Genomic DNA, 20,172 nt, shown 5'->3' on the forward strand with positions numbered 1-20,172 from the left:
GCATCTTTTCTCCCGGAGGCAAAAGATAGCAAACTAGTTCATAGCAGACTAAACAAACAAACTACATCCACTACATATCTAGTGATGTGAAGATGCAGAGGCACCTCAGGTATGAGCTGAATTTATGTACTTCACTTGAAGCATGAAGAGATGACCTGACATGACTGTCACAGAAGAGGCTCTGACTCAGGTTATCCCTTCAACATTTCTGCTTCTTTGTCATTTTGTCTATTTTCATCACCAACGAGCCACATATTTGCTTGTAAAATCGAGGTGCATTGGGCTACAACAACTAGCAGAATGGGGCCAGGTGAAAAGGGAAGGGAGCCAAAGGAGGCAGACAAATCACTCTCCATGATATTTGAAAAGTCATGGCAGTCAGGTGAAGTACCAGGTGACTGGAAAGAGGGAAAGATGGTTGCCGTCTTTAAAAATTATATAAAGGAGGACCCCAGGAACTACTGACCTATCAGCCTCACCTCTGTGCCTGGGAAGATCATGGTGCATACTCCTAGAAGCTGTGCTAAGTCACAGGGAGGTGATTCAGGACAGCCAGCAAAACTTCACATCTGTTAGGCAAGTCCTGCCTAACCAATAAAGTGGTCTTCTATGATGGAGTGACTACATCAGTGGATGGAAAATGGCTATAGAGGTAATTTATCTGCACTTCTGTAATGCCTTTGACATGACTTTACAGCCCCATAACATCATCTCTGACTTGAAGAGAGATGAATTAAATTGCATAGACTGTTTGGTAGATAAGGAATTGGTTCAACAGTCACACCCAGAGGTTAATGATCAATGGCTCAGAGACCCAGTGGACAACAGTGACAAGTGGTGTTCCTCAGGGGTCTGTGCAGTGTTATTTGGTGTCTTCAATAATGACACAGACAAAGGAATGGAGTGCACCCTCAGCAAATTAGCAGATGACACCAAGCTGAGTGCTGCTGTTGACACTTCTGAAGGATGGGATACAATCCAGAGGGACCTGGACAAGTTCAAGAAAGTGTGTCCTTGGGAATCTGATAAGGTTTAACAAGGGCAAGTGCTGGTGCTGCACTGGGGTAGGAACAGCCCCTGGTACCAGCCCAGGCTGGGCATGAACAGCCCCAGAGCAGCCCTGCCCAGAAGGGCTTGGGGGAGCTGTGGGTGAGAGGCTGCACATGCCCCGGCCATGGCACTGCCAGCCCAGAGAGCCAAACGTGTCCTGGGCTGCATCCAGAGCCCCGTGGGCAGCAGGGCAGGGAGGGGATTCTGCCCCTCTGCTCTGCTCTGCTGAGACCCACCTGGAGCACTGCATCCAGAGCTGGGCTCCAGCACAGGAGGGACAGGGACCTGCTGGAGCCTGTACAAAGGCCACCAAGATGATTAGAGGTCTCCTACAAGAAAAGGCTGAGAGAACTTGAATTGTTAAGCATGGAAAAGAGGAGGCTTCAGGGTGACCAAATTACAGCCTTGCAGTACCTGAAGGGAGCATTCAACATAGATGGACTTTTCACAAGGGCTCATAACAACAAAACAAGGGAGAATGGCTTCAAGTTGAAAGAGGGGAAGTTTAGGTTTGATATTAGGGAGAAATTCTTTACTGAGGATGGTGAGGAACTGAAACAGGTTGCCCAGAGAAGTTGTGGATGCCCCATTCCCAGAAGTGTTCAAGGCCAGGCTGGATGGACCTCTCAGCAACCCAACTCAGTGAAGGGTCTTCCTGCCCACAGCTGGAGGCTGAAACTAGATGATATTTAAGACCCCTTCCAAACCAGGTCATTCTGGGATTCTCTGACTATCCACAGAAGCAGTGGCACTCCCTGACGTTGTCCCTAAGGAGCAAAGCCCCAAGGGAGGTTAAGACCTTTGTTAGTCAAAAGCTAATCACTGCTAAGTGGTGCAGAATAGTCCACTCAGCATGACAATGCCTGAAATGAAAGCACCACAACATGCTGTATGGAATGAAAGATCTAAGACTCATGGAGTAGAACTTAAAGAAAAAAAAAAAAACCAACATTTTTAAAGCAGATTTCTAAATAAGTTGGTGCCGTTCTGAATTCCAAGAAAACAGTATAGCTTGATGTATGAGAATAGGAAAAAAATTAATGCCAGCCTGTGGTCCAAGTAAGTGTACCTAAAGTACACTTACATCCTCTAAATTTTTAAAAGCTTTTAGCTTGAGGGTGATTAACAGTTTGGCAGACATACCATTACTAGTGGCTTCACACAGTCACAGGAAACACACCATGAATAGTACCACACTGCTGAGAAAGATGGCAAGATGACCCTATGTTTCTCTGTTCTATGTTATCAGATAATCATGTCTCATCCAGAAACAGAATAGGTCACTGTTTATCATAAGCACATTCCTTTGAGCTAGCAATATTCTATATGGAATAGGGCACCAGATGATTATTAGTTTCCATTCGATTTGTTACAGTTGAAGGAAGGAGTCAAGACTTTTAGGTCTTCACTCCAGATGGAAGTAGCATCTGTTATCAGCTGTATTGTGTAAATGTGGGAGACATAATGAAGACTTCTGAAAGGATCAGGAAGAAGGAAAGGCATAGAGAACAACAGGACATAAAGGAAGAGGGTAAAAGGAGAGCACAACCAGTCTTTCCGTGGAGAATGAAAGAACTTTTGAGAGGAATCTGCTATGCATCAGTAGAAAGATACAGGATAAAAACACCAACAGTAATGGCTCAGGATCAAAGAGAAGGCCAAGGAGGAAGAGTGTTTCCTGTATTCAATGTACCAGAGCCTAAGGAGAGCAGTTTAGCAGCCATCAAATTCATCTGCACACATACAAGAAAGTTCAGCTTTCAATCAGAAACCATATCGTATTGCCAGTGGGCAAGTCAGAATGTCAAGAGTTGGGCAAAATAAAAACTAACTTAAAATTTTCAAGTATTTTAACTTAGCATTAATTATGTGGATATATAAATTAATTAATTTTCAAGTATTTTAATTTACTATTAATTATGTAGATATAAAAATATATAGACACATAAAGAAAATAGTTACTTTATGGGTGTTATTTTATACACATATTTTTCAGTTGCTTTTCCAACTCCTTGTTTGTTCTATACAAGGACAGACTCTCAATCAGCATGTGCTTAATAATAAACTGCACGTAATAATACAACACTCACCTTTTCATCTGATAGCCATAAGACAAACAAGTAAAGACGAGGCATTAAACATAAGCAAACCTCTCTCCTGCTTCAGTTCAGGACAAACCAGAACACAAACACAGCAACTCATATAAAAGATTTTCTCAGTAATACAACATCAAAATTTTTGTTGCAAAGATGTTTAAATTCATATGATGCCTTTCCCTACACCACTGAGCTGAAACAAACTCTGAACACAGTTTTCTTTAGGCGGAATCAATTTCCCCATCACTGACTGGCCAGAAGATGGACTCAGTTCTGTTGTGCATGAGCCTGTACTTCTTGGGTTGGCCTTTAATTACTCAAGAAAAAGGACCCAAACTAACATGAATATTGAAAGAAAGAGAATGTCACTAAGTTTCTCAAGAGTCATCATAATGACTTTGGTCTGCTGTCTCTCATTTTTAACTATAAATGCTTTACTTCATAGCTATGTTTGAATTCTCAAAAGTCATTAGAAAAAGCAATTATATTTTGATGTTTTACAGCAGTGTAATTTGACAGTAGGGAAAGGCAATATTAGAGAATGTGAAATCAGTAAAGCATTATTTTGCCATAACACAGGAGACAGGATTCTCCTTCTCATTCATTACCTAAACTGTAAAATAATCTTTTCCCACCAGTAAACAAGTCATACCTGAAAATTATGTTTCCTGCACGATCAGCCTTCCATGCCTTCACAAGAGCAAAATCTCCTGTAATAGATTTCTCTAGAATAAAGTGACGGCCATCAAACTCCCTCACCTACAGAGAAAAGTCCAAAATTAAGATGTAGGTTTCTTCCAACAGATATCACATGTAATACTTATTTTAGGGGCTAATTTTGCAGATTATTATATTTCAACTTATTTTTGTACTCTGTAAAGTTTTTACTGAAAAGCTGTATGATAACAGAGAGGCATGGAAACCCCAGTTTTATCATAGGGTCTAAATCCCAGTTTCATCATAGTGTCTCTAGTGAAACATCATGAGACTCCATATTCCTCCTGCTCCACCTACTGGAATTAGATATGCTTTGTCCTGCACATGTACCAGCTAACCAAAAACTGAAGTGCTAAAGCAGAATTACTGAAAAGAGTCATAAGAACTACCCACCACCAAATCCAAAATTCAAGTCAATTCAAGATACACTACTCAAATCATCTAACAGGCTGAGTTTCTTTTGGTTTTCCCTGCATTTATGATCAATATTTGGAATGAATGATACTATGCCTGGAGCCAAAATATGGAAGAGGGACAGAGCTAGTCTTTCAGTCCTAAAGAGAGAGATGAAGGACCACCTCTCTTAAATTCTCTTAATGTAGAATGTAAGAGTATACACAAATATTACTTGAGAGCTTTTTAAAATTGCTGAAATGGGAAGTAGGAGAAAAGTCAATCACATATCAGTTTGCCAATACCATAAAAGGAGATCTGAGCCTTTATAAAATGATACTTCTGTGCAAAATGGATGTGGAGAATGGAATCAACAAATCATGCTAGTCATGTTATTAGTACTCCGTCATTATTAGACTGAGGAGATTAAGGGAGATTTTCACACAAATGTTAAAAGAAAAACAAATGAAGAAAAATATTATTAAAATTATAAAGTATTTATTGAAAAAAACATTCCTCCAAATGGTAAAACATCATAATGATGTATGCAGTAAAAAAAATTAAGAGAATATAAAAGATTAGGACTATGTATAGATACTGCAAATAGTCATGTATAAAATACATGAAAACCATGGGTTCGGATGGAATTACCTTTACCCCAGAAATGCTCTTGAGGCAAAATTTAATGTGGTATGCAGCCTAATTGGAACACACAATATTAGCCCCACTCAATTCTTTAATAAAATTTATGGCACTGAGACATCTCTTCCCTTCTCCAAATTCTACATCCAACTTCAAAATTAAACCCTTGTTTCCCCCTTGAAAGCCACAGTCTTTTTATTTCTTTGCAGTTTTAAAAACTGCGACTAAATTGCATTTCAAATGTTGGGATATACATTTCCTAAAATTTGTGTCAACTGATCTCCTCCAAGTTTAACATGAGAATGCCCCACTTCTTCTAAGTCTGAAGCTCCATGTGCAGCTGCTCCATGTGCTACTTACTGCATAGTGCTGTATTTAAGGAGCACCTGCCCCACTAACAGGTTTTGGTTTGAATTTAATTTGAATACACAGTGAACCTAGTCAGAGAACAGTCAAGTGAAAAGTAACTCACAAGGCAGACTTTTTCACTTGGACTAGGTCTTGATGCTAAATCACTCTAGAACTGTAAAAACTTCACATCACAGAGGACAGCAGTAAGCAATGGAAGCAAAGCTAATGTGTCTGGTACCACATATATCCAGTTAAATGAATCGAGTAAAGCTAAATTTAACACCTTCTTAAACATCTGTTTATCTTGTAAATATGTTAGAAATTAATTTTTCAATGCTGAAGGCTTCCTAGTGGCAATCAGACCTCTTACCTCTCTCGGCTGGCTGGCAATGGCAATGGTGCCATCTGTGTTGTACTTGATGGGTGCACCCCCTTCCTGCACCAGCGTCCCATAGCCAGTACTGGTGTAAAATGCTGGGATTCCTGCTCCTCCTGCTCTAATACGTTCAGCAAGTGTACCCTACAGGAAAACACATTTAAGAAATCATCATTTGGGAACAACAAATCAAACTCTGATGAATGTCTTGCATTTACTTTATTTTATATCAAGTTCATTCTTTCTGCACACAGTAGACAGGTATGATCATCTATTTCTTCCTCACATTTTATCTTTTCCATGTGGGACTAGTACTGGATATGGAAAGAAATGCCTGACACACAGTCATGAACTGAAAATAATAATTCTCAAGATGACACTGTTATACAACTACTTCCAAATGCCAGGGCCCAGCACTTGGCTGTGTCTCCTCTCCTTCACTTAGTTTCCTGACCAATTACTCTTGAGAATAGTACAGAGTTCTTTTTCTTTTTCCCACCTGGCTACATATCCTAGAAGGCTTTTCTTCTCTAACAGAAGCACATTCTTCAACATTCTAAGAAAAACATCAGAACCCACTCCTAGTCAAAACAGCCAAGCATGGCAGATTGAGAAAGAAAGAGGGAGTTCAGTAATTTGGGTTCCCCGTGCCAAGAATACCAAAAAGCTAACAGAGCAGTTCTTATACTCTCTTTGACTGCACTGTCTGCACTCTTCTCTGTGTCCAGCTATTATACAGGATACTGACATCAAAAATTCCTCATTTGCCTTAATTATGGGCTTATGGCCAAAGATGTGTGTTTGCTTTTCATAAGTGTCATTTCCCAGATTTTTTTTTATATTCTTTTGGATTCAAAGCAAGACAATAACATCATGGTCAATTACCCAGTTTAACAGCCTCTACAACATAGATTTTATTTCCCCCAGTTATCCTGCAGGAAGCACAATGGCCTCTGGTTGGTTTTCAAAACGGTGGTGTGATATATACTATAAAATAATTTGTGCTAAATGAAATAAAATAAAAACCCTACAGCATTCTGTGTATAGAGAACTCAAATAGGAAGGCAGCTGTCCCCAGATATGTATATTTGAGGGGATTGCTCTGGTCTGACAGGAGGCATTTTGATAAGCATCACCAGCAATCACAAACTAAGTGATAGACATTCAAATACCAGGAAGACAATACCTCCAGAGATGTATATTCCAATGTATATTCCAAGGGATTTTTCATCTGACTAGACTCCAGCAGGAGGCATATTGATAAGCATCATTAGAAGTTTTTCCCAGAAAGTTTTTTTCTGACAGGATTCCAGCAATTATCCACCAGTTCCAGAAAACACAATGATATGCTAAAGAAGAACCCCTTCCAGGGTACGGAAAAACTGTATAAAAGGGACCCTCTGAGAACTACTCTTTGGAGACCCACGGGGACTTTGGTACAAAAGGACCAAATCCTACATCTCCCCAATTCTGACTGTCCGGCTCAGAGTCAATTTTAGCTTGTGGCTTATTCCAAATTTATACTTTGATAATTTAATAAATTTCTCTAATTATTTAATTGAAGTATTCACTTATAACAGTGGCAAGAGGCACATGCAAACCATGCAATGATGCAGAGTCCTGTGTTCTAAGAAGCCTTATAATTTCAAGATCTCACCGTGATGTTTTCCTTACTGTTCAACAATGATACAAGTCTCCCATTTTGCCTAAGGTTATACCACACTATTTTAGGAAAGACCATTTTTTTTGACACAAATATTTCAAATCCCCACATCTCCTAGCAGATAATTCATTCACCTTATTGTTTCCCCTTATATACTGTAGATCCATTATTTCCATAATAATCTGGATCTACATAACTTATCTGTAGTCTACTGGGCCAACTGCGTGTCTAAGGAGTTCATGGTCCCCTAGGTGAAAGTACTGAACATTAAATAGGAAGGAAAAAAATTGCATTGTGAGATTTGTGACATTTGAAAGATCAGACATGACAAGTGTCTGGCTATTTTCCGGTCTGCTGACTGGATATAAAAGGAACTTTTCTACTCATATCTGTAATTCTGAGAAACACTCTCTCACAGCATCCTCATAGGCAAGCTCAGGAAGAGTAGACTGGATGAGAGGGCAGTGAGATCAATTGTGAGCTGGCTGAATGGCAATCCCAGAGCATTACAATCAGTGGCACAGAATCTAGTTGGATAGTATCTAGACAGTATCTGTCACTAATGGTGCCCCCAGGGGTCAATACAGGGCCCAGTGTTGTTTAACTTTTCATCAAATGCTTGGAGGAAGGGCAGATGCCTCCTCAGCCTGTTTGCTGAAGACACAAAGCTGGGAGGGGTGGCTGAAACCCCAGAGAGCTCTGCAGCCCTTCAGAGGGACCTTGGCAGGCTAGAGAGATGGCCAGAGAAAAACAATCTGAAAATCAGCACAGGAAAACCCAGGGTCCTGCACCTGAGGAGGAATGATCCCATGCACCTGTACAGACCAGGGGCTGGCCTGCGGGGAAGCAGCTCAGTGGAAAAGGACCTGGGGGTCCTGGTGTCCATGAGCCAGCAGTGTGTCCTTGGGGCCAAGGCCAGTGGCGTCCTGGCGTGCATCAGGAAAAGCATCTTCAACAGGAGATGGGAGCTTCATCATGGGAGCTGACTCTGCCCTTCTACAGAGCCCTGGTGAGGCCATGTCTGGACTGCTGTCTCCAGTTCTGGGCTCCTCAGGACAAGAGAGAAATGGAACTCCTGGAGATGGTCCTGGAGTGAAGGGTAACAAAGATGCTTAAGGGAATGGAGCATCTCTCTTATGAGGAAAGGCTGAGGGAGTTGGGCCTGTTCAGCCTCGAGTGGAGGTGACTGAGAAGGGACCTTATCAATGCCTGTAAGGATCTGAAGAAGGGGTGCCAAGAGGAGGGATCAGGCTCTGTTCAGGGGTCCTGAAAACAGGACAAGAGACAAGGGGCAGAAACTGATGCACGGCAAGTTCCACCTGAACATGAGGAAGAAATTCTTTACTGTGACATTGACCACACACTGGAACAGGCTGCCCAGAGAGGTCATGTAGTCTCCTTCACTGGAGATATCCAAGCACCATCTGAACACAATCTTGTGCCATGTGCTCTGAGATGACCCTGCTTGAGCAAAGAGGTTGGACCAGATGACCCACTGTGGGTCCTTCCAACCTGACCCATTCTGTGATTCACAAGAGAGGGAGCTCAAGACACCAATCTTAATGAAAACTTAACACATTTGTTTTTCTCAGACATTTATATAAATAGATGTTTTAAGCCTAAATTTTATGTGTCACCTCTGAAAATGCCACAGACTAACATGCTGTAGTCTTTAAAGTTAGAATACCAACTTCACAGAAGCTGATCTCAATACAACATAACTGATCAATGATTTTAGGATCTCATTGCTTTCATGCTATTTGGGTAGCTTGGCAGTGCTAAAATAATTAAAAATACGGTGCTAAAAAGTAAAGTTTTAAATTTGCTTATAACAGTATACACAGATTAATTTCACTAGGAGTTAATGAACAAGCAAAAAATCTATCTCACAATGAATGAAATCTCCGAATTTGATTCCTGCCCACTAGATGGCAGGCATTGCACATGCACATCGCCAAAAAACTGCCACCAAGATGGGAACAGAGCAGCTCCTTGACTTGCTTCTTTTTATATGGGGCCACAGTACTGAGCATACTTTATGCCTTTTTCTACCATCTCCATACGTGTGTGTAGATATTTATATATTTTTTTTTAAACTTCAGATTAATATAATCTATTATTAATTAATTCGTTAAATTAAAGGAATTCACACAAGTAACACACAGTCAGTTCTTAACAGATGCATGACCACAAGATGGTGTATCGACTTTGCAAGGTTTTGGTAGCTAGAGGGGTGGTTTCCGTCAGAGTATGCCAGAAGCTTCCCCCAGTGCCCACAGAACCAGTGCCAGCTGGTTCCAAGAGTAAGCCCATCAGCAACAGTGGTAGTGCCTCTGGGACAGCATATTGAAGAAAGAGAACCTCTTGCACAGATGTAAGTGCATCCAGAGCAGAGAGGAGTGAGAATATGTGAGAGGAACAGCTCTGGTGTTCCTCTAGCATCAAGGTGAGTGAAGGAAGAGGGTCAGGAGCTGCTCCAGGTGCCAGAGCAGAGAATCCCCTGCAGCCCGTGGCAAGACCACAGTGAGGCAGCTGTCCCTATGCAGCCCATGGTGAGCCACGTGGGAGCACAAACCCACCTGCAGCCCCTGGAGGACCCACACCCAAGCAGGTAAATGTCTGAAAGAAGACTGAAACCCTATGGGAAGCCCATGCTGGAGCAGGCTCCTGGCAGGACTTGTGACTCCACAGGGAATCCACATTGGAGAAGGAAGAAGGTAGGGTTGGAGTAAAGTGTGTAGAGGAAGGGGGTGTTAAGATTTGATTTTACTTCTCTTAGCCCACTCTGATTTGATTGGTATAAACTAAATTAAGTTCCCCAAGATGAGTCTATGGTGCCCAAGATCATAACTGGTGAGTGATCTCTCTCTTTACTTATCTCAGCCCATGAGTTTTTGTTATTTTCTCTTCCCTGTCCAGCTGAGGGGAGTTGAGAGTCGGGCTTTGGTGAGCACCTGGAATCCAGTCAGGGTCAGCCCACCACAGATGGCAAGTGTCTTCTGCACACAAGCAAAACATTTGCATTGCAAAACAATTTTATAAGAGTACTTAGGCATTATTCTACGCAATATTTTAGATTAAAAGAAACACTCTCTTAGAGACTCTCCTTACCTGTGGTGTAAGCTCAACTTCAAGCTCACCAGATAAATATTGGCGTTCAAATTCAGCGTTCTCTCCAACATACGATGACACCATGCGTTTTATCTGCTTTGTCTGAAGCAGAAGACCAAGTCCAAAATTGTCAACACTGTGTAGAAAATGTCAGACAAAACAGTTTTATTGTAAAAAAAAAATACCCCATACATAAGGAATTGAAGACCAAAAACAAATTCCAGCCTTTAGAGGGTAAAGCATCAAAATTAGAATTAAAATTTAATATTTCAGTGTTCAGACCTCATCTCTTCCAAGACACAAAATACATCCAAAACTTCCAGTCAAAGCCGTTTCACATGTTAGCAGCTAAAAAATACCAGCTTGAAGTGGTGTTATTTTACATGTCTGCTCCTTTAAAAAGCCTTACCAAATTAATAAAAAGTCAAACATGGCTTTGAGTGAAAAAAGACATAATTTTGTTTACACTTCTGCTCACTAAGAAAAAGACAAGTGATTGATTAGCAGCCACAGGAGAAAGGGATATTGATATTTTTAATGCTAGTTTCTATATGAGGTAAGAGAAGGTTTGTATTTAAATTTTCTTATAATAGTAAATAATAGTAAATACAACATTTTTCTTGTGCCAGTGCTTCTAAAATTCTGATATCCTTCATTATGTTTGTATGCTATATTGTGTACTAATGGATTTAAAACATCTTTCAGGAGTTCCTGCAAGCAAGGTTTCTCTGCAAAAAATGCTACTTCAGTTCAAGGAAATATGAGGTTAACATATAAACATGGAAATAGGCATAGATGATATTATAAAGACATGGTTTTTTCACTTTTCCAGAACATTATGCAGGATGCCAGCAGACTGGTACTTGTATGTGAAGCTTCTCCACCTTTAAGTTGGTCCCTGCACCACATAAGCAGTGAACTCAGACCTTCCAGTCCCTCTACAAAAAAAGATGCCATGATGCAGAATTACCTCACAAAAAATCATGTATATCTGCCATGAGTTGGCTCAACTCAATATGACTTAATTATTCACACAATGGCCTGATGTTTCAGGATAAGAAATACAAAACATTAAAATAATATTTTAATATAGCAATCATTCAGCACTTTGTAATTAACACACATGTGCTTACAATATATGAATCCTGTTGAAAATAGCCTTCTTGAAGAAAAGCTCCAGAGAAAGACCAGATTTAAGAACTTTACTATTATGCAGTATTCATTTTCAAATATAAAAGTGGAAATGCTTGCCAGCCATAGCTCAGGCTGCAGTGCTGCAGGTGAGGGGAGGGGGGCTGAGCGTGCAGGACCAGCACCAGCTCTTCCTCTGCTACCACAACGCTCTGAGAGCTGCATGGACAGACATGCAGCCCCAGTGCCTTCGCAACGGCATGCATCATGAGCACTATTTTAAGGTTAGGACTATTTTTAGGAGGTGGCCCACTTCAGTGCATACTCAAGCACTTTGGAAACTGGATGAGGGGAAGTGAAACAAGCTTCTCTGACCTGGTTCTCTGAATTTATTCTGTGTTCTCCACATACAAAAGAATATGATTTATTATAAAAGCTTGCTCCACTCTCCAACTCTGACCGATTTAAAAAAAAAGTTAAAAATCTAACCATGATGCAACTTCTAAAATGTTCTGGTGCCAAAGCCTTGGGACTAAAATGTGCGTTGCCTAGAAACAACCCGTGTTTCTAACTCCCCACAAGAAAAAAAATCCTCCAGCCTGAAACTAGAAGAGCTAAGAATAGAGAAGAAAGAGGAGTCTTGTGGGCAAAAGAGATTAAAAAAAGAATAAAAATTAAAAAGCCAGAAATTCCTGTACAGATTAATTCAAAGCAGAACAATTCCTCTCACATTAAAACCATCTAACCCTGATGTCTCATTATAAAAGGTAGTAAACAAATGTGAAGGACCAGTCAACACCTGATGGCAGTTAAACAGGTTGGTGTAAATATGGCACCATGTGGCAAAAGTGCAGAATTTAAATAAAACAGTTCTTTCTAACGCAAGAACAACAGGAAGCTTCCTGAACTGCTTGCAAGCCAGTTTGCAATCTCTGTGTATCATTCAGGTGGTTAACACTGCTTTTATCATTACAAAACTTGGAAGCTACCAAATAGAAAAAAAACTTTTGCATGAAGACAATTAAATACTGCATGCATCGATGCAAGAAAAGAAACAGAGGGTCAGGAGCAGATTTGTAGTGGTTAAAGAAATTTCTCCTTCATTTCACTAAGATACGTAATCCTTGCTCCTAGATTCTCAGAGACAGCTATTGAAGCATACTGTCCTTAACAGGATTTTGCATATCATCCTGCAGGATTCCATGAGTATATAGTTGATTCCCTGATCTACTACTGTGAGGTAACTTCTACCAAATGAAACTCAGTAGTTATGAAGAAATTAAGCAGAATGTTGCACAAAGGTTATTCTGTCACACTAATGCCAAGTTGTTCTTCACTTCTTAAGTCAGTCTTTCTTTCTCTTCTCATCAAATGTAGCCAATTTGTTCAAAAACAAAATTCCTGTGAGGATCTGTTACTGAGCATACAACAAGGTCATATAAAACATTTTTTCCCTAGCCCAATGGGAACAAGAATTTCACCTTTCAAAAGGCACCAGGACTCTCTGCCTGCCTGGGTAAACAAAATTACTTCAACTCCCACATGCATTTAATCTTCAGAGCAACAGCACAAAATCCTGTTGCCATTACTCATATACGGTTTTTTAAGATGTACATTCCTTGAAAGAACATATGCTGCCATCCATCTCTTTTTGAGGGTACAATCTGCATTCAGGTTTCCAGCTAAAATAACTCTTTTGGCTTTCACATGCATCAGTTTTCATGTCCCTCCAAAAACCCATTTTGAGCACTTCAGCATATTTTATGTTTCCTATGTTTTTCTCTTACAAGTCAATGTCCCAAGAAACACAATTTTGCACAAAAAACACTGTTCTCACTCCTATTTTCCCTACCCTGTGATTTCCATGTGGCATCTCTTTCCAAGATTACAACTTTCAAAACCCCTCTTATTTATGGATACTTCTTTCAATATAGCAGTTCTATGGCAATTTTAAGTTATTACTTTTCCCTTGCTTGTCTTTTGCTGCTTTCTTGTTTTAAGCGAAGAGCTTTTCGAACTTTTCAGCTTTAATTAAGTTTACCCTCAAAATGTTACCTATAAAAACTTGCCTTGCAGGCAACATTCCACCAATCAAACAGCAACCATAGAAAGAAAAAAAAGAACCTTTACTGACTGCATGAAAAGAATACACCCCTTACACGTATTTCAAAAGCTGGATTCAGTCCTTTACAAATTAAAACAAAGGTAAATGCAATAAAAATATGCTGCCCTAGATAGGAAGGAAGAAGGTGTGGTAGAAGTTGACATAGTTGTTATGAGTGCAGTCAGAAAAGGAAAAGTATGCATTAGTGCCAGACACTGCATGCATTCTTTTACCTTCAGATATATTTGGATTTCTAGAAATTTGCCCATTCTGTACTAAGATGAAAAGTGAATCAACAGAATACATAAAATAAGAAAAGAGAACTAGACATTCATCAAGGATGTCGGTGACCCAAGTTACTCCAAACTATTGATGTAGGAAAGAAAATTAAGGAGCTCTGACTGTCTAGCAACACATTCATTCCAATTGTGTTGTCCCTCTCAGATCTACAAAATCTTCCTGCCAAAAACTATGTCTGCCTTTTCTAATTTAAAAAATTCACCAAATATGACTCCCAGACAGATCTAGCCCACATATCTCCAGTGTACTGGAAGTAGTCAAAGGCAACATGTCAGCATTTCGCTGCAGATAAACAATAATCTGCTGCCCTCAGCCCTGCTTCTTTGGTGTCTCAAGCATAACACATGCTACAGCATCACAGGGAAGAAGAGATTACCTAAATTTCCAAACTGATAAAAAGCCTTGCACACCAACAAGCCCTACACAGCCTGATGAAGCAGGAAATAGAAATTTGCATTCTTAAGCAGAAAAAAAATGGCTACTTGGAATGTAACACACTCTGGCACAAAACATACAATGGCTTATTGTTAGGGGGGGTTGTGTAAAAGGAAGCATCACAAGACAATTAGAACTCTCCTCGCTCTCTCTGCCTTTGCAAAGATCTTTATTGTTTCTAAAACATGTGGGTGTGCTCAGACTGGCTGCCTTTACTAGATGGGAAGCATCAATAAGAATGAGGGCATCCTTTTAGATTTCTTAAAAAGATAACTCCCTCTACTAATTGCTCAAAGATTCTTCAGCAGCTGATATATCTGGGAGATTACACATGACCAGACATTATTAGTTATGAAATATTAAAATGAATATATTGAGTTCTGGAGAATTAAAACATGTTGATCAAGGAGCTAACATGATGCACTCCCTGATCATCCTCCTCTCATAATTAGGGGACTGGAAAGATAGGAGGGTAAAACTACATCACCCTGGAGACTACAGATTGAGAAGGAAAAGCATGCAATAAGAATCATGGGGCAAGGCTCCCCCTTAGGCAGAAACTGAAGTTTTTGCAGCTAGCTGTTGCTTAAAAAAAATGCACATAAATAGTTGGTTCTACTCCTGGAAAACATTTTATGTAAAGACACCAGTCAGCTTCTGGAGACAGACAGGCAGTCTTTTTAGGTATTCATCAGCTCCAAGTATTACATAATGAAGCATGAAACTTGATAACAGACGGACCCGTTCCAGAGCTAGAAATTTTCTTGGCAATAGGCTAGGGGTGAGGAAAGGAAACAATTTCCTCTGACATTCTCCGTGTGGAAGATGAGAGGCTGATTTTATTTGCAACAGCAGCTTTTCAGTCTTCAAAAGGATTTGCTCCAAGTTACATGCAATTATGCCTTCTGACAGATCCACAATTCCTAAGGAAGACCAGATATGCTTCCCAACTAAAAGGAATGCATCAATCACTTACCTGCTTGGCATTTCTTAGTAGCAGAGACTTAAGCTTTCAGGCTCACAGGGATGCCTGACTATAGCATGAAACTCTACCAACATAAAAGTTATGTGGACACAGGTACCACCTGAGTTCTTAGGGACACATGTTCTTAGGTCCACAAAAATAAAGTATAATCCTGGCAGCACCAGAAAGATCCTTAACAGCCTTTGTGCAGAAAATTAATAAATGCCTACTACATGGTATTTGCTGGAAGACACTTAAAAAAGTGCAGGCACACCCAGGGCAAAATTAATGTAGACAATCATATAACAGTTCCTTATAGCTCATCTTCCACAGTCTTACAGCTGGCTCATAACAATGACGCTATGTCCCACAATAATCTCCCCATCTGTAAGGTTACTAAAGGGCCATCTCAGATGACATGTGTTTCTCCTTCTCTGTCCCTTACTTCCCAAAGAGTACCAAGAATAAGACCAAGATGAGGAATAGGAGTTAACTAACAGACAGAGAAAAACAGATTCAGCTCACAGAAAGGTAAATTATTCAGAGATATAATGCTTATTTGCCTTGTTTTTTCTTTTCTTTAGCCAAATGTCTTGACACTGTCTTCAGGCACCTTCTTTTCCTAGGACATTTTCCCACATGTCTGATTGTAAATTGCTAAATGGAAAGCAAAAAAGAGAGGATGAAGCCCTCTGAAGAAAGAAAAAAGAAACTCTCTGTAGACTGAAAAAAGAGGGGGAAGAGAGAAGTATGGGTGCTGCCATATGCTATGGCAATCCTGTTCAGCAGACAATGGGAGGGAGGGAGGGAGGGAGGGAGGGAGGCCAGGCCTGTGGAAAATCACAAAGCCTTGTGTGCAAACTGGCATTCATGAGCCTTACTCTCCCTCTACTCCTTCTCTGCAGTGTCTGCACTGGAGCCTTGTCCTTCTGCTGCCGAAGTATTCTCATGGGAACTCTTTCCTCTCTGCTCTCATAATTTCCTCTTGAGTCTCACAGCAAAATGGCAGTATTGTTCCTCCACCCTCCTCCAAAAATGATGCTCTTCTCCTGTGACACTGATGGGTGCAGGCATATAGGCCAAGTCCGTACAAGGCAGATAATTTCTGAAGAGGAGAAATACTGTAGATTGCATGGTTACATCAGCAGCAGTCTCCTCTCTCCACATTCCTTTCTGGTATGAAATGGTGTACTGTGTCTTCATAATAACAAGTAAAACAGCTCTATTCAGAAGGCCCAAAATGTACCATATTTTTCTTTTGCAGAGAAGGTATATTGCATAGAAGTAATCTGATAAATATGTAAATTTCATCATGAATGCATCGCACTTCAGAAGTCACCTAGCCGAAAGAGGTTTAACTTTCATTGCCATTTCTATAACCAGTTCCTCAACCATGATGAGTTCTGTATCTATTTTTTTTCTCATTCGTCATCATAACCAGAAAGTTATCTCCACAGCTGATTTCTCAATAGTTCCACGTAGTACAAAGTTAGTACAATTTGCCCTGCCAAAATACTAAATCACCTCCACACTAAAATTAGCTAGATGACCCAGGCAGATTTTCAGGGATTTACGGCTCAAACAGTGTCAGCAATTTAACAGCTGCAATAAAGCACCTGATTCGTTTTTTTTAATAAAGAATGAAGACAATTTAAAAAAAAATCAAATTCAAATAATCAAATTCACTGAAAAATATATAGTCTCCTGATTTTGGCAATTTGACATGTGCAGGATTTTATACAACTCTGCTCTTCTCTCTCTACCAAGAGAGGTAAGAGTCACCCGTGGCCTTCTTTTTAATTTCTGAAAATATATCTAATTTGGGATATTTGAATAATTTCTTATAAATACACAAAAATTACACACACGATATAAGACACTCTGAGCGTCACCTTGATCCCATCTTTGTGTACATACAAGCCTCCTTGCCTGTTCCTCAGATATTTTCAGTTACATTGTAACTTTCTGAACCAAGAGATTGCCTAATTTGTTCCACTAAAACCACTCAATACTTAATACCATATGGAAAAACTCTATAACCTTCTGTGAATTTAAAATGTAATTTCCACATGATGTTATTTTTAATATATATACATTTACATTTTAATATGTTTTTAATAAGGGCAAGTAAGATAAAGACAGACAGAGAGACAGACAGAAGATAGATATTTTAGTAAGAATAACAGTGGAATTAAGCCACATGAGTTACATGCAAGAAAAACCGGGAAATTCATGGCAAATATGACAGACACATTCTGGTTTTAACAGAAAAATACAATTCAAAGCAACAACAGGAAAATGAGACAACCTTAAACTTTAACTTACAGAACATTTATCAAGGCATCTTAAATCCAAATTATTTCATTTCAACTAATATAAAGGTATATTTTGTGCTTTAGAATACGGGGTGCAGTGAGTTTACCACTGCATCTGATTGCACAGAGTACTGCCTTTTGGGGATTTGGGAACCACAAAAAGCCCAACCCATTAGGAAAACAAGAGTGTTATGCTTAACAGAGCTAAGTACTGGCACTCAGGCACCATGCTTAAAAGTGCAAATTATTATCTCAAAGTCATCTTTTCCTTCCTAATGCATGACATTGCAACATTAAAAGACCTTCAAAAAGAATACAGAGACCAAAGGTTCAAAAAGCTGATAATGCCTTGTAAGAACACAGTCTGAACCAGTGATAATCTGACAGATGCTGTCAATCGCCTTTCAGATGATCACCCAGGTGATAAGCAATTATGATCTTAACTGTGACTTCTCTATTTTTAGTGTAAGTGAAAACCTTTTATTCAACACTACTGCATTCAAAAAGGATGCATTTTTAAGTCTCAAAACCAGACAAAACCAAAATTAGATAAAACAATCAGACCACACACACAGTTATCACAAATAATGGGCTTAATTTTCAGTCTGCAAAAGTCAGCCCATTCAGGCTGTATATACAGTGAAAATGCTGATTTCAGTATGTGATTATAGCCAAAATTATTTATCCATTTTATTAAGCACAATTAATTAAAATAATGATTTCATGCACGTTTTTAAAATTTTCATTTTAAATATTTGGCTATGTTGATAGTTTTTGTTGCAACACAGGTCCTGAAACAACAGGTAGCCTGCATTAGCAAAGTCTTAGCATAGGCTGAGCCAAAACAGCCAAGTCCCAAGTTCCAAGTAACTTAAAATCAGAATGCAACAAGATACCACGAAGTTACATGGAGATGAGAAAATAGCCAAAGAGGTATGGTATATTAATCACAACTAAGTTGGGAATTTACTGAACCAATGTTTAAAATAAGATTTTAAAAATTTATTTATTTATCCATTGATTTACTTTCATTTATTTACTATTTTTCAATATTTTTATTCATTTTAACACTGGAAAATGTGGTACAAACAAAATTAAAACAAAAACGAAGAAAAATCATAATAAAATGGATTTTGGTAACCTACTGAGATGGAATACTCTCAGTTTAAAGGGCTTACAAAAACACAGTGTAAATAAAGTATTTACAGTATGAACAATATAAGCAAAACAAGTTATAGGGGAAGGTGTGAGAGGGTGTATTTTAGAAGCACACCTATCTATTGCAGTTATCTTGCACTATTGCCCTGGTTCACAAGCTTCAGTTTCCCCTGCAGCAAGTTGTGTAAATACGAGAGCTACTGGATATTTGAACTGCTTCACTTTCAAACACTTTGCCTTGTTTGGCTTGGCAAAAGAGTAACTGCTCTTAAAGGTGCTGTTTCGCTGGCTAGCACACAGCATGAGCACGAGCACAATGTGCAGCAGCACACAGTAGGCTGAGCAGGGTGACAAAGACCACCCCATTACGCTACAACCTGTCATTGAAAAGCCTTAAATAGGCCAAAAACCAGGACTTCACTTGCCAGCAATTACATGATTTGAACAAGTTTTTGCAGGAGGAATCTCCTCCCAATGACACTGCAGCACAGAACAGTAAGTAGGATGTCAACTTGTGAACATCCTACTCCTTTAAAGTTGTTTCCAGACACTGCCAAGCATTTCTAGGCTCTGCTGAACCTTGTTTCCAGCTACAAAAGTTGGCAAGAACACTTCAGGACTTCCTAATTACCGCTTTCCCTGAGATGTAAGTGAATCGCTGTCTCCATTGCTGCTATTTTAGTTATAAACAGACAGCTCTGTAACATTCCACGGCTCTCACATATTGAAAGGCATGTGACTTAATCCATGTAGCTGCACTGCTCTCCAGAATAGGCTGTCTGTCCGTGCACTTGGCTCCTTCCCTGCTCCAATTACAGGCTGCCTGCTAACCCCTGCAGGACGAGAAAACCTGACCACAACCAATTACCTCCTATTTGCTGGAAGAGCTGGAGAAAAGAAAGCAGCTGCAGTCAAGAAACTGAAACACAGCCAGGCATCAACTGCAACACAAGGTCACCAAAGAAAAGCACACTAGACCATATGGCAATTTGGAAGTGGCAAATTACTCATTCCACAAAGTGCCTGACACTCAACGTTACAGGGACAATTGGCCCTTTGAATACAGCTGCTGTAGGGTATATGATTGCTGTGCTACTTCAGTTGTAAAAGCATTTATTAGTGTTCCAATATTTGATAATACCACTAAACTTTTGGACATGGTATTAGAAAATGCCTAGAAGATGGATAGTATAAGAAAAACATGTTTTTTAACAGGATAATTAAGAGATTAGAAATTATATCAATTGCTGTGATGAGAATTCTGACTTTATTTCTGACAACAGCTGTGTTTTAACCTGGTTTCCAAAGACTACCATACTATAACAGGCTAAGTTTCACATAGTAGTAATACAGTAAATGCAAAGAT

At 39.6% G+C, this 20,172-nt stretch overlaps 1 protein-coding gene across 1 annotated transcript in view; it reads right to left on the reverse strand.

Annotated features, from left to right (window-relative positions):
- The window catches only part of OXCT1 (3-oxoacid CoA-transferase 1), an 83,333-nt gene that overhangs the window by 56,488 nt on the left and 6,673 nt on the right, over positions 1-20,172 (reverse strand). Inside the window, exons 4-6 of the mRNA XM_039709921.1 lie at positions 10,400-10,535; positions 5,620-5,769; positions 3,799-3,905 (exon numbers count right to left, since the gene is read on the reverse strand). Of these exons, the coding sequence (XP_039565855.1) occupies positions 3,799-3,905; positions 5,620-5,769; positions 10,400-10,535 (393 nt within the window). The remainder of the gene's footprint in view (positions 1-3,798; positions 3,906-5,619; positions 5,770-10,399; positions 10,536-20,172) is intronic.

Source organism: Passer montanus, unplaced genomic scaffold, assembly GCF_014805655.1.
Source record: "Passer montanus isolate IOZ18808 unplaced genomic scaffold, ASM1480565v1 scaffold22, whole genome shotgun sequence".
NCBI lineage: Eukaryota > Metazoa > Chordata > Aves > Passeriformes > Passeridae > Passer > Passer montanus.